The sequence below is a fragment of the Mirounga angustirostris genome, unplaced genomic scaffold (genome assembly GCF_029215605.1).
Source record: "Mirounga angustirostris isolate CCGP_5_RB_7025 unplaced genomic scaffold, mMirAng1.0.hap1 SCAF_4, whole genome shotgun sequence".
Taxonomy (NCBI): Eukaryota; Metazoa; Chordata; class Mammalia; order Carnivora; family Phocidae; genus Mirounga; species Mirounga angustirostris.
In genome coordinates, this window is record NW_026991712.1 from 83,294,926 (window position 1) to 83,306,366 (window position 11,441).

The 11,441-nt window shown below is 48.8% G+C and overlaps 1 protein-coding gene across 1 annotated transcript; it reads left to right on the plus strand.

The window, feature by feature from the left end:
- The first annotated feature begins 264 nt into the window (after positions 1-264).
- LOC135364029 (putative neuroblastoma breakpoint family member 5) lies at positions 265-10,081 on the plus strand. Its single transcript, XM_064587507.1, has 6 exons — positions 265-442; positions 2,366-2,462; positions 5,320-5,534; positions 8,650-8,701; positions 9,596-9,719; positions 10,064-10,081. Exons 1-6 carry the CDS (start codon positions 265-267, stop codon positions 10,079-10,081), a joined length of 684 nt encoding a protein of 227 aa, XP_064443577.1.
- The last annotated feature ends 1,360 nt before the right edge of the window (positions 10,082-11,441 follow it).

Genomic DNA, 11,441 nt, shown 5'->3' on the forward strand with positions numbered 1-11,441 from the left:
CCTCTGTGGTTCCAGTTGGAGTCTGAGCTAGGGGCAGGGCCTTCGGCTCTCAGCTCTGGCATCTTGAACCTTGCTTTTGTGGTTACCGACTCTCAAGAGCTGTGGGGTGTTGTTCCAATAGTTCCCAACAGTAAGTAAAGACTTCCTGTACCCTCACCCCTCAGGCCTGATTAAACCTACTTGATTTCACTGGTTTTTAACCCATCATGTGTTTGGGTTTCTTCTCCTCAGTCCCCAGCTCTTCCTCTTCGGCCACACGTCACCATGGCAGCACCTCTTGGCCCTCTGTCTGATCCAGGGGCAGAAATCAGCCTCCTGGAAATCAACCAGGAGCTTCAATCCCAGCTGGAAAAAAGCCAGCAGGACTTCCGAGACCTCAAGGAGAAATTCCTGATATCCGAAGCTACTGCCTACTTCCTGGCCAACCAGCTGCAGAAATACAGTAAGTCCTACAAGGTCATGGTCTCCAAAGTGATGGCTGTCTGTATTCCTTCTGAGAAACTAAAAACCTCTCCAGATGCTGTCTTCTCTATTTCCAGTGTCACGATAAATTTCATCTGACCACAATCTGGGAAAGGTAGAAGTGGGTATTTACCCTCAGTTTGCTGAGGATGGGACAACTGAAGACAAATAGGTTAACAGTGACATGTCAGGTGGGGTTAGAGTGAACATCCCAGTTATTGCTGCGTCCTGGTGCAGACACAGAAATGCCTGGTCCTCTCAGGATGGTCTCTGTGCCGTATCAGATCCTGCATCACTGCTGGCCTAAGTGTCAGGGACTAAGGAACTCTCTCAGGTCCCGCTTCTCTAAGGTATCACTGGTAAAGCACCGAGATGGTTACACTGGGGAAACATGCTGATGGGACCCATGGGCACGGAGGCGGGGAGGGGGGACGGTAGCAGGTGACACTACCTGCTTTCAAGGAGACGGAAGTGAGGTCTCCTTTCCCCCCTGAAACCGTGTCCATGAGTGACGCCATCCAAACAGGGACTCCCCTGGTGAGAGGGAACCCGTGACAGGCTCTGCTTCCTGAGTCCACGGAGGCCATTTGATACCCAGTGGTAAGGTTGAGGGTGTTTCAGGGGACATCAGACAATCGGTGCTACCTCCTCTGTCTCTCCCTGAGCTGGGGAACATTGAGAGATGCAGGATGCCCAGCAGGTCCAGGCCTGGGCCAGGAGACACGTGGCCAAGTGAGAATGAGGGTGAGTGGGGGAGACCACATCCCGGGGAACCACCCAAGGCAGGGTGTGGGGCAGGCCCTCCCCCACAGGCAGCCTGAAATGGGGAGCTCAGCTGCCTGTTCATTAGGAGGGGCCTGCGGTGACAGAAGGATCATGAGAACGGGGCACGTGCAAAGCTGAGGGATAGGAAGGAATCCTGACAACTCTGAGCCCGAATTTTGGTCATTTTCTCACAATTTGCTTTCAGTAGAACCAGGGGAGGTATAATTAAAAATGAGTGATGCAGACAAAAGTCAAAACTGAGGCCTGCTCTTTAGGAAAGGGAAGAGATGATGAGCTTCCAGGGAAGGACAAGCAAAGTTTTGTTCACAACTTTCCTGAAAATCATCACATAACTGTGGGAAACCAGTTGTGAAGATGATGCAAATAGATGTCAGCCGAGGGCTTGGGGTGGACGTAACAGAGCACAGGGGTGAAGAGCATGGGCCCCGCGCCAGTTTTCCTGGACTCAAATCCATGCCGCCCATCGTCCTGTGCCTCAGTTTTCTCCTTGTTAAGGTGTTACTGGTGTGGGACCTACTTCTCTGAGTCCGAATGAATACTGAGTGATTTCTTGTAAAGCTCTAAGAGCAGAGCGTGGAACCATGTAACTGTTCATATTCTACTGCTTCTCATAACACAAACTGTATTAGGATTTGGCCATATTCCTTTCAGGTGCTTCTGGTTTTATGCATTGTGGTTTCCACAAGTGTAACCGGAGGAATTTTTACCTTTGAGATACTTGCTCAGTAGAGAAATCCCAGCTCAGGGGACCCATCGGTCCTGTAGCCCTGGGGGGCTTATGTCATGTCCCTGCTCAGCGTTTTACTTAGGAGGCTGCAAGGCTTGCTAGGGTGGCCATGATCAGGGGAACCCGAAGTCTGACTCCACCACATACCAGTTCATCACCGTGTCCAGTTCCTCTCTGTGCCTTGGGGCTCTTCTTTCCTGGGCTCTGCAACAGGGAGTAATCGACTGCCCTGGAGTTGGGAGGCTGAGGAATGAGATGTGGAGCTCCCAGCGCAGAGCCTGGTGGCCAGGGTTCCATTTGTCCCGGGATGGTCCCTGACTCGTCCCGTGAAGGCAGCACGCACAGAAGCATGTCCAGCTTTCCACTGAGGCAGGCATCTCTGTTTCTCAGAGTGTGAAGAGTCCACCGACATCATCGAATCCGTGCTGGGGGAGAAGGTGCGGTTTGAGAAGGGGAAGCGGGCAGACACGGTGGCTGAGAACCTCAGGTAAGGAGGGCTCCGTGTGGGAGGCTGCAGGGAAGCCGTGGGCATCTCTGACTTGGGGCAGCAACAAGTCTGGGCCAGGAAAGGGCAGAAACGTCATGGCAGGGATGTGACTCAAATGTTTCTAAAACAACTAAGACAACAGTGATTGGTAAATAATGGACTCCCATGACTCAGAGCCTCATTCTCTCCTTTGAAAAAAATATCAAAGTCACCAAGTTCAAGGGAATAATTCGTGGCATTTAACACATTCACAGTGTTGTGAGATCACCACCTCACTTACCTTTCACAGAGTCACGAGCTGGCTGACCACAGCTTGTCATCCTTTCTTTCAGACAATGCTGTCCTCTTGACCCTGCCATTCTCCTGAGCTCACCAGTTCACACCAGCTGTCCTGTCCACCCTTCTGTGTCTGGCGCTGTGTCCTTTAACTGCACGCTGCCCTATATGTAGTTTTCCAGGGAAATGGGTGTCCCCGATTTGAGCAGCTGAAGGGACATGTCTCTGGCGTGTGCTTAAGAGGACCCCTGGCTCTCTTTACAGAAGGAGACGATGCAAGGGATGTGCAGGGGCTCACAGGAGCATGTCTGATACACAGGAGGCCTTGATTTACCTTCTTCTTTCTCTGCCACGGGCAGGTCACCTCACATGTGTGAATTCGGCTTCGAGGGCTCCTTTGGGGAAATACTGCCAGAAATATCCACGAAAGCCCTTATAATCCTTTGTTCAACTCTTTGCATTTTAAAATTTTCTCTCTCTCCCACCTTAGGCTATGTCATATCCTACTTAAAGAGCTGACCCATTTGTATCAGAAGTTATGGGAAGGGAAAGACGTTTCCCAACTACTCAATAAGCACCTCGAGGACCTCCTAACCCATGGTGACCCTGAGCATCCCCAAGGGCCAGGCTTCCAAGAGCAACTGGCTGAGGGGCGCAGGCTGCCCAAGTGCCTTGTCCGAAAGCTCAGCGCAGGTAAGGCGGCCACAGACCCTGATGCCCTGAGCTGCCCCAAGGCCCTGGGCTCACAAGAGACTCCCCACCTGCCCTCACGCTGTTTGCAGCAGCTGTCATGGGTTCCCCATCGCGCGTGGGGCCGTGAGAGGACCGGGACTGGAAGGTGGTAACGGAGAGGAGAAATGCACAGGGTGGAGGTCATGGTGCTCCACGTGTCTGCTTCCTCCCTGAAGGAATGCAGCGTTTGGCGCAGGAGGCAGCCTCCACCGGTGTTTGAGCCCAGAAAGCAGAATGTGACAGGAGGATGCTTGCTAGTGTGCAAGGGTCCCTGCACTAAGTGGGAGGTTCCCAGACACAGCGCGGTCTGTATGAACTGTGGGCGAGAAAGTGAGTTTAACTTTCTCCATATTAGTCTCCTCATCTGTAATGTATATCAAATAACCTGTTGACACTGTAGTGATGAGATAGGGAAAATTCATGAATGCCCTTCAGGAAAAAATAAAGCTCCTGACCGTGTGGAGTTGGACGAGGTACTTGATGCAGTAGGACTTGGAGGTGGGAGCGCTGTTTAGACTGGAACACTTTTCGTAGACAGATGTCCCCTTGATCACACTGAAGCCCCCATGGGGGCCCATGAAGTCCCTGGTGGAGGGATGAGGGACAGGGTGGTTGTCCTGCCATGAGGGCAAGGAGGAGGCTCTATGTGAGAGCTGTGAACGTACAGAGAGCCTGTAGCCATGGCGGGACCTGCAGCACGCTGCGAGACACAGTTTGCAGAGGTCAAGCTGAGAAGCATCCCCTGAGATGGACAACAAGAGACAGTAAAACCTGTTGCCCAGGTTCAGGGATGCTGATCTTCAGAATCAGAGACACACTGCCTGATGCATCAGAAATCCATGCCACAGCAATTCTGAAAGACAGTGCCCTAAACTCAGTAGGGTACCTAGTCATGCATAGACCCTTAGGTCTCTAGGGCCATAGAAGCCACTGTGTTTAGAGTGCTGATATGGGAAATAGCTGACGGGACATTTCTGAATTTATTTGCAGAGAATTATGAGGATGAGGAGGATGAAGAAGAACAAGAAACCCTCACTCCCAGGTGACAATGAATATTCAGGAACCAATAACGTGTGGGTAAAAATGGACAGGGTCTCAGAAAGTAGAGTGAGTGAGGTCAGGAGGGTCACAGATGTCAGATGCAAGGATAAGCGAAACTGCAGATGATCCACAAAGGATGGCCCTGTTAGCTTGGTTGTCTGTGGTCTCTGGGCTGTTGTAAGACCAAGAAGAATTCACCAGCCTTAGGATTCCCCGTGGGTACAAAATACCCATTCTTTCCTGTAAATGGACACCGAGAGGAGATGCATATGTACTTCCTATACAGTTCTCTAAGGTCCTTGGTAGGAAGGTAGCTAACCAAGGAATTGGAAAACAGACAACTAGCAAAATTAAACACCAAGAGAAGTACCTAGCCCAAACCCAAAAACTTGGGGTGTCATGTGACACTATTAATACCAAGGTGCCTAGAAAGTCTACAGGGACTCCAGAGCTGTAAGCACTTGATCAATCTATGTTAAAGTCACCCCACCTCAGGCACGTGGTGGTTACCCCTGGTCTGCTCTCCATCTGTGCTTCATGTTGTGACTGCACCCTACTGGGATGGTGGAGTCTCATTCCTGGTCAGTGCTTCTGTGGCCGGAGCTCTGAGGATCTGCTGCTGCTACTCTCCCAGCACCAGGCAGCCACACTCTGCCTCTTGTAGGATGGAGTGCTTGTTCCCTCTCCAGCCGGCAGCCCTTTGCCTTTTGTGACCACTCCCTCTAACTCCCATCGAAGCCAGCTAGGAAGCCACAGTGTCTGATCCTCCTGGTTTGATCTCCCGTCATTCCTGTCCTACCCGGCACAGCATGGAGCAGCAGGAAGTGGAAAAGAAGGAAATCCTACAGGACAAAGTGGATGAGTGTGTTTTGACTCCTTCAACTCTGCAAGAAGGTAGTGAGAGCGACCAGTCCTACAGTGATGGCGAATTCCCATTAGATGAACAGGAATTCGGCTCTGCTCTGGATTTAGCCTGTGAATGCTCCCACACCCAAGGGGATGGAACTCGGTGTGGTCCCTCAGGTAATGTCCATGTTGTTTGTTCTGCATGCTTTGTCTACACTGAGGAAGGTCATCTCTATACACAGGCGTTACAGACACACATTGCTTTAAATCAGGACATAATGGATTTGGAAACACAGACATCAGGTGGGTCAGGGAGCCTTCAACCATCCCAGGCAGGGGCCGTGCCTCTGCCACCCTGGCCCCCGGGTCAGGCCATTGCACCTATGTCAGGGGCGACAAACTCTACCCACCTCAGTAGGACATCCACAAAGTGTTGTCAGATACCCTCCTTGGATCAAATGTCTTTTGTCCCATGCAATGATACTTTCTCTTTAGGATCAATATCTCTCGAGGTCCTAGACCTGTCCAATGTTGTTGGCTCCCATGCCTGCATAACAGGAAAGGTGCTTTCCCTGGTTTCACTTCTCGCAGTCCCAGGCACTATCTTTTCGATGTTGGTTCAACTTAGCCAAGTGGTCATCTGCAAACAACTGTATCATTACCTTGTATGTATGTTCCTGTGAAGCAAAGCCGGGCTCTGGCATCAGTCAGACCACAAATGGCTTTTGTGTCCGTAGAACACCAAAGATTCTTTTTGATTTGAGGGTTTCTACAACGGATTCATTAGTCTAGTCTCAAGTATTAATTCCCGTGAAGCGTCAAGAACCATGGTATCTCATGGAATAACTCCATTTTGCAGCAACACTCCAAGAAGGTGCTTGGACTCTTCCCCAGGACCTCTGGGGAAAATATATTAGGAACTCTTTTTACAGATTCCCATCGGAGGGGGCTATTGGGATACTTTGTAGGGGACAAGGAAATGAATTTCCGCAGCAGGTCAGGGGCAGTCCTGTGCACTGCTCCTGAGACTTAATGTGGGGGGTGCCTGGGTGGCTCAGACGGTTAAGCATCTGCCTCCAGTTCGGGTCATGATCCTGGGGTCCTGGGATTGAACCCCACATAAGGCTCCCTGCTCAGCGGGGAACCTGCTTCTCCTTCTCCCTCTGCTGCTCTCCCTGCTTGTACTCTCTCTCTGTCTAATAAAAAAAAAAAAAAAAAAAAAGACTTAACCTTGGGCATCCTGGAATATCCCTGCCAGAACACTAGGGTCTTGTCCTGAGAAACCTGATCTCCTTGCAGTGTGGGTGGTCACTGTTTTGGTAATATGGGTAGTGTAATTTCCTTAGTGTGACCTGTTGTCTTGGAACTTATTTTCAGAAAGGCAAGATGATCTTGGGGAAGGAAATGGACAACACCCAACGTGCCCCAGGTAACGCTGAAGACTGTGGACTATGAATTTTCCTGGTGACCTCTGGAGACTTCACATCCAGGGATAAAGAGAAAGTGCTGCCTAGAACTATTCCATCCATTCAGTCAATAGCAGAATATGCCCTTTAACCATGTCATCTATTTTCATGTGGTAGTTGTGTAGGTCTCACTTTCTTACTCCCTCTCATGTTGAATAACCTACAGAGTGGACACACATGCATTAACCCAACCCAGGGATTCCTGTAATCAGCTGTTGTCTCCTGTGTGGTTCAACCCAAAGTGAGATGCATATCAGCTTTGTGCCTGTTTGACATCATCATGTTGGAGGATTTTTTTTTTTGGAGGATTTTTGATAGCAAGAGAGGAAATTGAAGAATAAATGCATGTCCTATCAAAATATTGAGAAAATGTTCCTTGGAGTCAGAATGTCTGAGAGTCAGTAAGGCCTCAGGAAATTTAGTCACTTGGACACTGCATGTAAAAGTCAATGCAACGTAGGCAGCAGGGTTGAAGCCACTTGTTTTGATTCCCTCTGTGTGATGGGAGGCATCATTTTGACGTGAGTATGACAGGGAGGGTTTAGTCTCCTCCTCTATCACCTGGTTATGAGCTCAGTGCACATAGTATCTGCTACTCTGTCTCCCACTGCTCCTCATATAGGAGGCCACACTCTGCTCCTTATTTAGGGGGATAGTTTTTTTCCCTCCAAGGGGACAGCCACATGGCTTTCTGTGACCACTCGCTAGAACTCCCATCAAATCCAGCTAGGAAGCCACGGTGTCTGATCCTCCTGGTTTGATCTTCTATCATTCTTGTCTCACCCGGCATAGCACGGAGCCCCAGGAAGTTGAAAAGAAGGAATTCCTACAGGACACAGTGGATGAATGTCTTTTGACTCCTTCAACTCTGCAAGAAGGATGTGACAGCGACCAGTCTTGCCATGATGGCAAATTCCTATTTGATGAACAGGAATTCGGGTCTGTTCTGGATATGGCCTATGAATGCTCCGATTCCAAAGGGGCTAGAACTCCACGTGGTCCCCCAGGTAGTGTCCATATTCCTTGTTCCTCACACCCTGCCAGACTGATACACCTCTCCAGCCCAGGCACAGGAGGTCACTGCCAGACCTCCTAATTTTGAATTCAGCTCTTGTCCTCTCTTGAAAGGCTCTAATTTCCATTCTGAAACCATGCCCCTGAATTTCCTGATGCCTGCCAAGGCTGTTGGCAGCCTTTTCTATATCTTTGGAGATGGCACTGCCCTGGTTCACTCTCTTCCCTTAGTCTATCTCTTCACTTGTCTTATCCCAAGTCAGCTGAGAACCAGAACTGGACCACTGCTATGGGACAGTGGATGTTTCTCTGGAGCAAGGCATGATCCTGAAACTTCCCTACCCCATGAATGGCCCCTGTTTCTTTGTAGCTTTGAAGATTATTCTGCTTTGATGGTGTGTAGAATCCGTTCATTGGTTTAATCTGAATGGCTTATTCCTCTAAACCATTCACCAACAGCATTTCAGATGGAAAAAGCCTGAATATTGCAGCAATCCTCTAGGAAGCAGCCAGGTAGTTCCCCAGGATCTCTGGGAAACAGAATCAGTTCGTCTGCATAGACTCAAGATTTAGGATGCTGTGATGATGGCCTCTTTTATCAGGGACATTTGTTTAATAACTCAAGAGAACAATCCCAGTGATTGCTTACACTGGATGTACCTAAACCCTACCTAAGCCCTCCTGGATGATTACTCTCACAGTTGCCTGTTAGTACTGTGCTTCTCTTTCTGTCCTGTGCTATGCAGGATATAGAGGGGGCATTTGTGAAGGCGAATCTGCTTACTGTAACTCTTTCTCTTCATTATTTGCAGAAAACCGAATTGATCAGGAGGGGCTGAAAGGACAAGAGTCAGCTGCCCCCAGGTAATTCTGAATACTTGGGGGCTGTGAATTCAAAAGTGTCACCCAGGGAAAAGCAGAAAGTGCTGAAGAAAACTATATTATCCATTGGGTCAATGACAAATTATCCATTTTCACAATGTTCTCTGTGTTCATTGTTGTACTTGGATTGCTTCCCATTTCTTAATTACTTCTCGAGTTGAGTAACCCACAGTCAGCTGACCGAGGTGAACTAATATGGCACAGGGATCGCTGTGCTTGCTCATTCTCTCCTGTGTGCTTTAGAGAGACATGCACATCTGCTTTCTGCCTTTAGATTTCGCATGTTGACGTGTTCATAACATGAAAATATCACAGCAAGTAGACAAACATATTCTATCATGCCACAATGTTCAGAGAAAGAGGCCTTCCTGGCATGAGATTTCTGTGCCAGTGGACTGCCCCCAAAGCTGCCCACGCTTGGCCACTACATGCAGAACTCAATGCCATTTGAATGGAAGGGGGAAAGCCACCATTCTGGGACTCTGTCTGTTGTGAATCATGACTGGACGGCACAGAGATAATTCAGTCTCTTTCTTCACAAGCTTGCTATTTGGCCTGTACACTGAGCACTTGTCCTTCGATCTGCTGCCCCTGTGACAAACACAACTTGTCCCACAAAAACAAGAGTTGTTTCTCTCTTTAATGGGTCCTCCCTCTCTTTGCTTTCTTGACCACTCCTTTCTGCCTTCCATCCAAGCCAGACAGGACATATGATTTCAGATCCCTTTAGGTTAATCTTCAGTTGTCCCCACCCTGCAGGCTCAGCAGACAGCTGGTAGAGGTGGTAGAGCAGGACATCTCAAGGGACTCTCAGCATGAACACTACTTGACATATTCTGTTCTTCCCGACCTGTCTGACTCCTACTGGCCTTACAGGAGCACCGCCATCTTCCTACCTGAGGAACTGGAAGTCTGTTCCTCTCTGGAAGCGACCAGTGAGTACTCCATTGTCCAGGTGATCAAGCTCCACCTGGACACCCACAAAGATCTCCTCTTCTTTGTACCCCAGACCTCTGCTGTGCCGAGAGAGGTCATCCCAGTGGGCAGGGATGTTGTAGGCTCTCTTCCTACTCCCAGGGCATGCCCATGTCACCTTGGCTTCTCTGTCAGGTCGTTGTTGGGCCAAGGCAGGCACCACAAACTCAACTCACCTCAGCCACATGACCATAGAAGGTGTCTGTCAGACCTAGTGTGGATGACATGTCTCTTTTCACCTGTAATAAGCTCTAGGCTTCATCTCTGAGCCGGGTCCCTTAAGAATCTATGCTGGCCTCAGTCACTTGGCATTCTTGTCCAGGGTTAACTGGTTTTGCTGTTCTTAGTCCCATTCTCTGTCTCCTTTAGGTTGGCTTGTCTTCCTAAACGGTTGTCTGAAAACCACCCTAAGTGTCTCCACTGATAGCTTGTTTATGTTTCCAGAAGCACAGCTGTGCCTTGGCATTCTCCCACCACATGAATTGGGCCAATGTTCTGAGTAGCACCAAAGACTCACTTGAATTGGAGGGTTTGTCGTTGCATTCCATCTGTTCAGTCTCAATGTACCAATTCCACTAAGCCTTCAACAACCAGCTATCTGATGAGAGAAGGCTGAACGCTGCAGTCATCCTTTTCGAATGCAGGGAGGCTGGCTCCCCAGAATTGGTGTGAAAAAGAGAAGTTAAAGTGCTTGCACAGACTTACGACAGGGGAAACTGTGATGCTAATCTCCTAGACGATGTAAATTTTTCCAAATGCCTCGGGCTGGGAAATCAAGCCAGTTATCCCAAGACAATATCGGAGGCACCCTGAAATACTCTTCTGACTAAACCTGTTCTCACACTGAACATATCTGAGTGCGTGGGTAGCATGAGACACTGGATTATTAACGTACCAAGAAGGATCTCCTTAATGAGCGGCCCTGTCTGTATATATTTCCAGAAAATCAATTCCATCAGGAGGAGGAAGAAGACCAGGACCAGATATGCCCCAGGTAACTCTGAAGACTCATGGGTTGTTATTTCAGTGCTTCAACTGAAGGACTGCATTTCGAGGGAAAAATAGGAATTGCCGAACATACTTATTTCATCCGTTCTCCAATCACAAAAAGTCTCTTTTAACCATGATGGGTGTCTTCACTGTGTAACATGGTTAAGTTCCTTTTATTGACCCCTCCATTTCAGTAACCTGCAGTCAGTTGAACTTGGTGAATTAATCAGTCACTGGGATTCTCTGCATTCCCCTCTTCTCTCTTTTTGTAAAACCAGAGTGAGAGGCATATCTGCCTCTCCCTCTTTGGTCTTACCACACTGAAGATATATTATAGCCAAAGAATATCTAGGATAAAATTCACATCATGTCACAATAGTTAGAGAGAGAGGCATTGAAGACACAAGATCTCTCCATTTTGAAGATGCTTTTTAACTCCCGGGTTCACTTGGTCAATACAATTTATGTCAAAGTGTTGAAGCCAACTTTGGGATTCTCCATGCATGTTGTGAGTCAAAACTTCCATTCCACAATAGTTCAGTTTGTTGTTCAGAAGCTTAGTTCTGTGGCCACTGCCCTGGGCACCTTCTCTTCTCTATGCCTACTGCCCCCACAGCAGCCACACTCTGCCCCCGAAACAGGAGGATAGTTTTTGCCGTCAATAATGGGTGTGTCCCTTTGTTATGAGTCTAATTTGCCGCCGCCGCCCATCAAAACCATTAGGATGCTGGGGTGTCTACTTTTCTTGTCTTAATGT